Consider the following 10,208-nt stretch of genomic DNA (forward strand, 5'->3'; position numbering starts at 1 on the left):
GTTGGTGTGCAGCATTTTGTAGATGTAATGAAAGTCCATAATCAGCTGACTTTGAGTAAAGGAGATTATTTTATATTATCTTAGATAATCTGAGTGGGCCTGATTTAATTATTTGAAAGGTCTTAAGAGCCAAGCTGAAGGTTCCCTGAAGAGGAAATTCCGCTTGTGGACGGCAACTTCAGCCCAGGCTAGAAAGACTTCCAGCTTCCTGATGGTCTACTCTTTGGATCTCAGAATTGCCTACCAGCCACTACTATCACATAAGCCAAGCCTTTGTAATATGTCTCTTAATACAGCTCTCCTATAGATTTTGCTTCTCTGATTGAACCCCAATGGATATAGGTATCCTCTGCAGCTTGCCCACCCAGTGTCTTCTTGTATGCTTCGTGTGATGGGGAGCTTTCCACCTCTCCAGGCAGCCCAGTCCATCTTTGGTCAGCTTCAACTCTAACTAAAGTTCTCCTTATTTTCAACTTGATTAAGTCTTTCTGTGGACTTGACCCACTGCTGCTGGTTCAACCCCTTGGGCCCAACCAGTCCAAGGTTGGTTCTTCAATCTTGCAATAACCCAGCAGATATTTGAAGGCACCATGCGTGCTCTCCACACCTGTCCCTGCCAAGTGTCGTTCGTGTGACACACTGCTCCCTTCCTCTGACTGCTCCCCGGTGTGTTGATGGCCCTCTTAAAGTCTGGCCTTCCACCTGCCAGCTGCGCTCCGCACCACTGCTGACAACCGAGTGGATGCATCTAGTGGTCAAAGGACCACCGGCTTGGAGACCCCCTGGGCCTTTGCTGTCTGGATCCCAGCCCATGGGAAGCTGGGGGCTCCTCTTGAAGGAAGAAGTAAGCCTTTTCTAATGGTGACTAGAGGCTGCGCTGCTCCCTTGGGATTTTGAGGTGGAAGCCAGTTTTCCACTTGGACCTTTCGTCTCTGGGGCACCCCTTCTCCATGGACCTGAGGAGCTTCCCTGGCAGACGGGAGAGGAATGGAGGACAGTTGAGGACAGCAGATACCCATTTGTGGGCTTCTCCATGGGGCAAGCCCTTCTTCAGTGCTCTCCTCCCTCCCCCCCACCCACGTGATCACACCGCTGTGCCTCACCTAGCCTCCACTTCCCACTTCCTGTGGGGCTAGCCACAGCCCCTCTCAAGCCTCGGAGTCAGGATCCACCAGCTCTGAGGTTGCTGGCTCTCATAGTCCACAACCAGATTCCTAGGGACTTTTCCACCTCTACACATTCTCGTTCTTAAAACCACAGTCCACATCTCAAGTTGATTCCCCAAAGTCAGGTCTCCTCACTATTCCAAGTGTGGACTATGAATCAACAGCATCAGTGCCCCTGGGGGCCTGCTAGAAATGCAGAATCTCCGGCCTCACCCCAGACCTCCTGATTCAGAATCTGCATTTAAACCAGATCGACTCCATCCTTGCCTGCACAGCAGTGTTTGCAAAGCATTACTGTCCCCACATTGCTGAGCGGGACTTGTTCCCTTCGCCTGAGGAACATCTCTGTGCAGGTAGAAGACAGGAGTGCCACGGAAGCATCTGCTCCTCTCACAAGTTCAGGGGCAGCAGAAGAGAGAGAGAGAGTGAGCCGGAAGGATTTGTCTAAGAGGAGAGAAAGAACCCTGTTTCTAGCTCCCAGGCCAGTCTCCTGCTTTGAATTCCCAGCAGCCACGTGCCCCCTCACAAAGGGGTCCTGTGTGTCACTGAAGGAAGGAGGGGAAGCAGGAGTAGCGAGGAGTCTGCTTTTGCGGAGGGAGAGGGTGGGAGCTTGGCCCCAGCCTGGCAGGGATCCCAGGAGGCCACAGGACCAGGAGGACTGGAGCGGGTTGCTCTAGGTGGCCGCTGAGGCCGGCTCTGGAAAATGGGCAGGTGAAGGTGTGACTTGTGGCCGTAGTTTGGGAGGGTGAGGGGTGGGTCCCCAGGAGCTTCCTGGGAACTGCCTTAGCCAGGGGCAGTTTGTGGACAATGAGGAAGTGTGGACAAGCTAGGAGACGGTGGCATCGTTAGGACCCTTGACTGCTCTCTCCACAGCGACAAGGATCTCGAAAGGCATTTGTCAGGTAGCTAGCTCTCTACCGACCAGAGGCTAACAGGGAGGGTCAGGAGGAGACCCAGGGCTAGCGGAGCAAGCCATTTCTTCCTTAAGAGACTTCGGGGGCAGCGGGGGGGGGGGCAAGAACACCAAGGGAGTTGTCAATAAACAGGGCTTCAAGGCCAGCTCCGAGAAGAACCGTTAGGTGTAGCTTTGACCGTGCCCTTTCTCTGATCTGAATTTTCCCTTCCACTCTCTAAAATCAGAGGGAGCTAAAATTCTGATTTCTGTTTGGGCAAAAGACTCTTGAAGGTGAGAGATCCTGATGCTGAGGCCACAGCTGAGTGTCCTGTGTGGACCCTGGTACGCCATCCAGCATCATTTATGACATTCATAGGGAAGGGATGGCAGGGACTCCATGGGGGTGGGGGGGAAGGGGAGGAGGGGCATGGCTCTGTGAAAAGATACTCCCTGCAGCCCTGGGTGGAAACCCTGGCACAATCGTTCTATATTTGTAGGGTCCTGGGCCAATTTTCGAACTCTTCTGAGCTTCCCTTTCCTCGATGGTGACAGAATGAGAAGGCCAGCCCTCCCAGGGCAGCAGTGAGACTGCAGGCTGTGAGGCGCGCCCCTGACACCCAGCGATGTGTAATAGACAACACGTCAGTTCCCTGCGTCCAAGGCAGGGGTGGGGCATGAGGGGGCGTCTATCTGGGTCTCTGATAATGCTCTCTGTCAGAGCTGGGTCTCTTCCCTTGCTGCTGGCTGACTGCAGGGAAATCACTTCTACATTTTTTTTTTTTATTACAAAATCAACTCACAGATTCACCGTTTGTGTCGCCAGCTGAAAGCTGTTTATAGTGGTGATTTGCACTACACTCGTCTGTGCTTATTTATGTTTTCTTTGAAAATACTTATTGTGTTTGTTCGTCCCTGCTCTGACCAGGCGTGTGTCTTCTATTTCTGGTCCTCTTCTCGCCCCCACTCCCTCCATGTCTCCACCCCCCAACCGTGATGCATGGGAACTGGACATGTAGGCAGGAGGCATGACAGTCAGAAGGACCTCTCATCAAATACGGACTCTTTGTAGATGAGGAAACTGAGGGTCACAGAGGACCAGCAACTGAGCTAAGTGGAGCTAAGGGTTGCCTCCTTGCTCCAATCCAGTGTGGGTTCCCCTACCAATGTGAACCTCACTATCCTTGACCAGTTTTCTGCAGGGTCTGACTGCTCAGGAGAGGGAGTATTGCCCCTGAGCCTGGATCTCAGGCAGACTCCAGGCATGGGTAGGATCTGGAAAGCCTGGATCAGGGGAACGGCATTAGGAGAATACAGAGAAGGGTGTGGCAGCCTCTGGTCCCCAACCCCACCATCCCCCACCTGTTAGGAGGGAGCAGAGACATCCATGGTCTCGGTAATCCTTGGGAAATGGAGAAGTTCCCTTCTGTGGGGGAGTAATGGTAATAATGCATGAACAATAATGTTAATTACACTGATCATTGCTGATATTGCTTATGAAATACAGACTCTGTACCAGGCACTTCCTTTCTATTGTGCATTTCATCTTGGGAAGCAGATATTATTCTCCCCATTTTGCAAATGACAAAACAAGCTCAGAGATGCTAGGCAACTTGTCCAAGATCATATAACTAGTGGTGGGGGTCTGGGGGAGGTGAGTGGAGAGGTGGGTTGAGAGATGAACCCAGGCATTCCGGCTTCTAAGCCAGAGCCTCCCTCCCTAGACACCACAGAGAAGGCTTGTGTGGTCAAAGCAGAGGGGTGGCCTGTGGGCACAGAGGAAGGAAATGTTGACCAAGAGTGGGCAGTAGAACTGTTCCAGGCTGGTTGTCCCTCCACCCCATCCCCCCCACCCCCCACCCAGCAAGTCAACAGAGGACAGGGAACAGTGGAGTGAAAAGCAACCAGAGGTGTCAGTGCTAAGAGAGATGGTGGGTGGTGAGGGGAACAGGCTAGGGGGATGGAAAGAACTCCAGTGGGGTCACCCAAAGGCCTCGGTTCTAATCAGGATTGTGCTCGCAACTTGCTGTGTGACTTTGGGCAAGTCACTCCCCTCTCTGGGTGTTTGGATGGTTGCTGATGTCTCCCTTCACTCTTCTATTTGAGGACACTGGTATGTATTGGGTGACAGGTCACTCCTGTACTTTCCTCCTTCTTGGAAAGATGTAAAAAGTGCAGGTTCCCTCCTGAACTGCCTGCTTGATTTCACAATCTAAGGACTCCCGGGCCACGTGGTGGGTGATGGGACCCTGTGCTCAGGAGAGAACAGGCAGGGAGCTGAGGAGAGAGCAGAACAGAAGGTTTTCTGCCCCAGCTCCATCAGCTAATCAATCACCCAGCCTCTTGTTGCCTTAGAGCCCCAAGGATTACAGGGGCCGTCATGGGAAAACAGCACCTGTGAGTTTGCGGCGGTCTCAGGTAGGGCCTGCTTCTGGGCACAGTTCTGTCACGTGGTCTGGGTTGGTCAGGGGCCAGGGTGTGGGGGAGGGGAGCCGCAGGCTGGCGGCAGCGCGCTGGAGGGGGAGGCTCTCTCCTGGGAAGGGCTTTGCCAGGGGGAAAAGACAAGCCTTGGCCCCTCGGTGCCCTCAAGATACAAGGGTCTGGGCTGAGTTCTTGAAGAGGAGAAAGAATGGGCAGGAAAGCTAGGGCCTGGGAGTCAAAGAGGCTCCGTTGAATCTGGGCAGTGCTATGCTTTCAAGTCACAAGGTCATGGGTGAGTCATCTGCACATAGAGCCTTAGGTTCCTCTGCTGAAAAATGGGGGTAATAAGGCCCCTCTTGAGGGGTTGGCGAGAGAATCGAATGAGAGCGTATAGAGCCTGACAAAAAGTAGCCTACGAACCAACGGTTGCTGTCTCTGCTGTTCATAACAATAACAAGAGACATCCTGACCAAGTGGAAGGAGCGGAGGCCTGGGAGTCAGGTTTGGCTAAGCCTTGGCTGTGTGACTCCTGTCACCTCTCTGGTTCCTTATCTGTAAGAGGAGGGGGCGGCCCTGGCTGATCTTGAGTCCCCTCCCAGCTCTGACAGCCTCTGGGCTATGAATAGATGGGGCTGGGGCCCCGGAGGAGTTTAATGACTCAACAGCCAGAGAGGTTAAGCTTTCCCAGAAAAGAGTTTCCATTTGCGTTTGATGAACTTAGGGCACAACAAAGGAAGGGTTTCCTGGCTGGGAGGCCAGGGATGAGGGAGCTGGAGGAATCCTTGCAGCCCATGGAGACTGTGACTAACCAGGTGAATGACTAACTCAGACCCTGCTGACCCTCAACCAATCAGGGCTGCCCGAGAGCACCCTGCAAGCTGGCATCACCGAGCACGTCTTGGCCTTGCCAATTTCAGCTGGCTCTGGGCTTCACAGCATATGGAGGCAGAAGACGCAGCCAAGAGACCGGCAGGGAAAGAGCACTGGGCTTGGAGTCAGAAGACCCAGCTTGAGGCTCTAACTTTGCTGCTCACCAGCTGCATGACTTTGGGGGAGTCCCTTTCCCTCCTCTCCCTCCATGCTTTCATCGGTGCAACAGAGCTAACAATACCCGCCCTAGCAACTTTCCGAGCAGTGAAGGCTGAGAATCAAGACATGAGATGAGTGTGCACTGGGATCACTAAGTGGCAGGTGCTATCATTTTTCTATCCCGATGTGAGTCCCGGTGCCTCGGGAGACCCGTTGGGGTCCCCAGAGGGGTCAGGTGGACAGAGGCTGTTGCCTCTGGGTTTTGGGTCAACATCAGCTTCATACAGGGCCCCTTCTGGCCATCTGATCACAACCCAGGCAAGCTTGTCTTAGAGCAGAGCCCTTGTGGACATTTCCAGCCAGATGGTGTAGCCAGACAGAGAGGTGACAAAAAGCCAGGGCTGGTTGGGTGGGGCAGGAAGTGGGCAGTGCCTTTCTGGGGCCCCCACAGAACTCAGGTGGTGCTTCGATGTGGTCTTTCCTCGTGCCCAGCGCTATAGCAATAAATATCACCAGAACAGCATTCTGTCTGCTTCTATCCCCAGCTGTTAGCATCTGTCTGGGTAAGGACTACACGCACTTCGGGAAAAGGCAGGGACAGAGGGCCAGGATGATGCCTTTTCATTCTGCACCCCTTCAGCCCCCTCAGTAGCATTCTCTGAGTGCTCATGTGAGCCGCCGGGTCCTATGCCAGCGCTGGGAGGACAGAGATGGGAACCACAGGGCCCTGCCCACACAGAGGTTAATTGCAGTGTGGTTAAAGAGACAAAACACATCCCCTAAAATGTAAATAACCATGTAAGAAAGCCTACACCATGTCACCCTGGCAGTACCGACAGTGCATCCTGCACTTGTCTAGAGCGGTGGCCTGGGATGGTCTGGGAGACTTCGAGAAGGATGTGGGATTTGAGCTGGACCTGGAAGGTTAGCTTGGACAAGACAAAGAGAAGACAGAGAAAAAGGTGTGCCCGATGGGCACACTTAAGGTGTTCTCAGGAGACGGTACGGCTGCAGTGGAGGGATCATGTCAGTAAGAAGTGAGAAATGAAGTCGGAGATAGAGTTAGAGCCAGCAATGAGGGTCATTAAAATTTGAGATAAAGAGCCCCGACCAGATTCCACGGGTAGCTGGAAGCCATTGAGGGCTTCCGAGAGGGTATTGGTACAGTCAGAGCTGCACACTGGGGAGATTCTTTCTGGCAGGGTTGTCTGCAGGGAGCTTGTTCCATGGGGAATAAGGCTGGAGGCAAGGTCATTTGAGAAGTCACTGTGGAGTTGGGACCATGGGACTGAGAAAGGGGACACATAATCAGAGGCACCACTTGTGGGAAGAGGAAGGGGGAAGACCTAACTCGCTGTTCAGTGCTCCTGAAACCCTGGCAGGTGGCAGGGAAGTGGGAGAGAGAGGCTGCTTTCTGGGCAGGTTTGAGTCTGACTATTCTGCCCTAAACACCAGAGTCAACAGGACCCAGAGGTGCCCCCATTTGGGCCACATCCACTCCTGGGGCCCTTTTCTCTTCTTCAAAGAGGGGAATCCAGAGACTACATAGCAGAGTTCCCCTGAACCCCAGAGAGGAGTGGAGCCTTGGGCCAAAGTCCTGCAGTGCGTAGACTGCAGGAACAGTGCCCAGTCCTGCCTTTTACCCCTCAACCTCTGTGGACTCCCAGGAAAACACTGCCATCTTGTCATGGGCTATGCCAAGTGGCGATGAGCCCCCGGGAGCTCAGCCAAGGCAAGGAGAGGGACCAGAGAGAGAAGAAATGGGAAAGATGGAGGCCTGGAGGCATCCCAATGGGCTTTGGGGGAAGGTGGGCTGGGAGCGTGCCAGTCCCGGGCGGAAGGCTTGAGATCATTTTAGCCAGTGCTTCATGGTCTGGAGGTGAGCCTGAGACCCAGACAGGAAAAGGGACTCGCCCAAGGTCATATAGCGGGAAAAATGATGGAGCTGGGCTGAAATCAGAGTCTTGGGAGCCGGGAGGAGTTTACTGCTATCTGGACACTTCTGAATAGACTGGAGATTCCGGAACATCCATTTGTGTGCTTTGTGTGTGTGTGCCTGTGTCTGCCCTGTGTGTGCTTGTGTGTGTGTACTTGTGTGTACATGTTCCTGTGCCTATCTTGTGAGAGAGTCTGGGTGTGTGTGTGGCCTGCTGCACCGCTGTTTGGAGAAGGGAACTGAGGCCATTCCTGCGGGGTGACTGTTTTTCCCGGGACAGCAGAGAAGGCAGACAGTGCTGGATCTGGCTTCCAGCACCAAATCTGCTGCCCTAAGAAAATTAAAGGCACTGGCTGGCTGTGCCCAAACTCTGGGAGCTGGACACACACACACACACACACACACACGCATACACACACACGCGTGCGCGCGCTCGTGTACACACACACACACACACACACACACACACTCTAAGCAGCACTCACAGCGGCAGTTAGAGGGTGTTTTAGGCACCCAGAGTAAGCAGGAGTACCATGGAGTGCCAGAGTACCTGCATCCACACGTCTCCCTGGAGCCCCAGTCGGTGTAGACACGCCAAGGTGCGGAAGCCCATCTGCCAGGGACACCGAGTCGCGAGCTCCCCGCCGCTCTACACTCAGCTCTCTGCTCCAGGGCCTGGCCCGGCCACACCCCTCCTCCCCGGCCTCCGCCGGTGGTTCCTGCCCCTCTCACACACTTCAGAGTCCCCTGAGGCCCTCGCGCAGCCTGGCAGGGACAAGTTAGGGCTGGCCCGGCCGGAGAGTCAGGTCCGGAGCCAGGAATCGACGCCTTCCCCGAGTCCTGTCCCCGCAGAGCAGACAAATCAGGCTGAACTCGGGTTTCTGGCAGCGCGGGGTTCGGCGCCTAGACCCTCTCAGGAGGGGATCCCTTCAGCCCCGGCCGGCTTGGGACTACCCCGGGACGCGGCGCCCAGCCCCCGGGTCCCCGCCCCCCGCCGGCGAGTAGTTACCGATGGTGGTGATGACGGTGATGGCGAAGTAGAAGGAGCCGGCGAAGCGCCACTGCACGCCGGCCTTGTGCGGCTTGAGGCGCAGCACGACGCGCTCGAGCTCCTCGTAGCCGCCCTGGCTGAGGTTGTAGCGCGCCCGCAGCTCCTGCTGCCGCAGCTCCAGTCGCTGCCGCTCGATCATCTCGGGCTCCGACTCGAGCGCGTCGAACACCGCGGCGCCCACCAGCAGGTAGGTGAAGGTGCACACGATGAGCGCCAACGTGCGCACGTTCTGCCGCTTCATCGTCCCGCCCGAGCCGCCGCCGGCCCCCTGGCGCCCCCGGCCCGCGCCCCGGCCCCGGCCGCCGCTGCTGCTGCCCCGGAGGCGGCCTGGGGCATGGCTGCGCTCGCCGCTCCCCAAGCCGGGCACCCGCTCCGCGCCCCGGGGCCGCCGCCGCCAACGCCGCCGCTGCCGCCGCCGCGGAGCTGTCCCTTCAGCACCACCCACCGCCCTCCTCCGCCCGGCCCCGCTCCCGCCCCCCGCCCCCCGCCCGCAGGCCGCCTCCTCCCGCCAGCCCTCCCGCCCAGCCAAATAAGGACTGGGGAGACGCGCCGAGGGAGGGAGGAGGGGGGCTGGCGGAGGGGGAGGAGGGGGAGCGAGCGGGAGAGCGGCGGAGAGACCGGGCAGGACCGAAGGAGAGAGACCCAGGGAAAGAGATAACTAGACAGAGAATCGCCTGTAACTACAGAGAAAGAGAGAAAAAGAGGCAGAGGGGGGTGTGACAGATAAGGAGATAAAGCCAGAGGTAGACTCATAGGCACAGAAAAAGAAGCGGCAGGCAGAAAAATTCAGAGCGAGAGAGGCAGAGAGCGAAAGATGGAAACAGAAAGAGCGACAGAGACAGGGAGACCTGGGTTGCTAGAGATAAACTGACGACGGAAAAAGAAAAGCAAGGAAGGGAAAAAGGAACAGGCAGAACGAGCCCTCCCCCCTCCCCGCCCCCGCCGCCGGCGGGGCCCCCTCCCTCCGCCCCATCTCCACCGAAATCACAGCATGCTTTTGCTGGAAGGGACCTTGGTCTTGCTGTCCTGCCCTTTATTATGTCCATGGGGAAACTGAGGTGCAGAGAGGTCAAGTGACATGCAAGGACACACGGTGAACTAGTGCCAGCACCGGGACTCAGCCATGCTTCCCTCCGCCCAGGCCACACCCCCCCCTCCCAGCACCAGTCTTAGAAACAGCACCGCACAGCTGTGGACCTGGGCAGTCCAGGGCCGACACCCAAGGGAAAGCCCTGCTCTCATGAAATGTGACCCTTCCCAGGTCAGCGCTGCTCCTGGAACTGGCTGAGAAAGCCCAGGCTGGCAGCCGAAGCCAGTAGTGCTGAATCCCAGGCTCCCCTCCTCTCTTCCTCCTGGGCTGTGGCGCTCTCTTGAATTCTGCAGCCCCAGTCCTGCACCAGTGGTCCAGGCTGGGCTGCCAGAGATAATGCAGGACCCCAACAGGGGGCATCCCAACCTGACACGGATCCAGCTGAAAAAAAGGCAGGTGTGGCCCAGACCAGGAGGTTTGCTGAAAGACTGGGGGAAGCAGGAAGCCTCTCTGTGCCTCAGTTTCTTCTTTTGTCAACATGGTGGCAGTGGTGGTGAGGAGGGGCGGGCTGTGGGACCTCAGACGAGGCGTCGCTGCCCCTCTCAGCGTCTCGCTTCCTTATCTCCTCGATGAGGTGCCATCACAGAGGATCCCGCAGGCCTTGTTTAGCTCAGACAGCTCCA

The 10,208-nt window shown here is 56.3% G+C and overlaps 1 protein-coding gene across 1 annotated transcript in view; it reads right to left on the bottom strand.

The window, feature by feature from the left end:
• Positions 1 to 8,736, bottom strand: part of KCNK3 (potassium two pore domain channel subfamily K member 3) — a gene marked incomplete at both ends in the record, with an annotated part of 35,319 nt that extends 26,583 nt beyond the window's left edge. The window contains one exon of the mRNA XM_080814176.1: positions 8,454 to 8,736. Coding sequence (XP_080670302.1) covers positions 8,454 to 8,736 — 283 coding nt within the window. The remainder of the gene's footprint in view (positions 1 to 8,453) is intronic.
• Between the last annotated feature and the right edge of the window lie 1,472 nt (positions 8,737 to 10,208).

This window comes from Martes martes (genome assembly GCF_963455335.1).
Source record: "Martes martes genome assembly, chromosome: 9".
Classification (NCBI taxonomy): Eukaryota; Metazoa; Chordata; class Mammalia; order Carnivora; family Mustelidae; genus Martes; species Martes martes.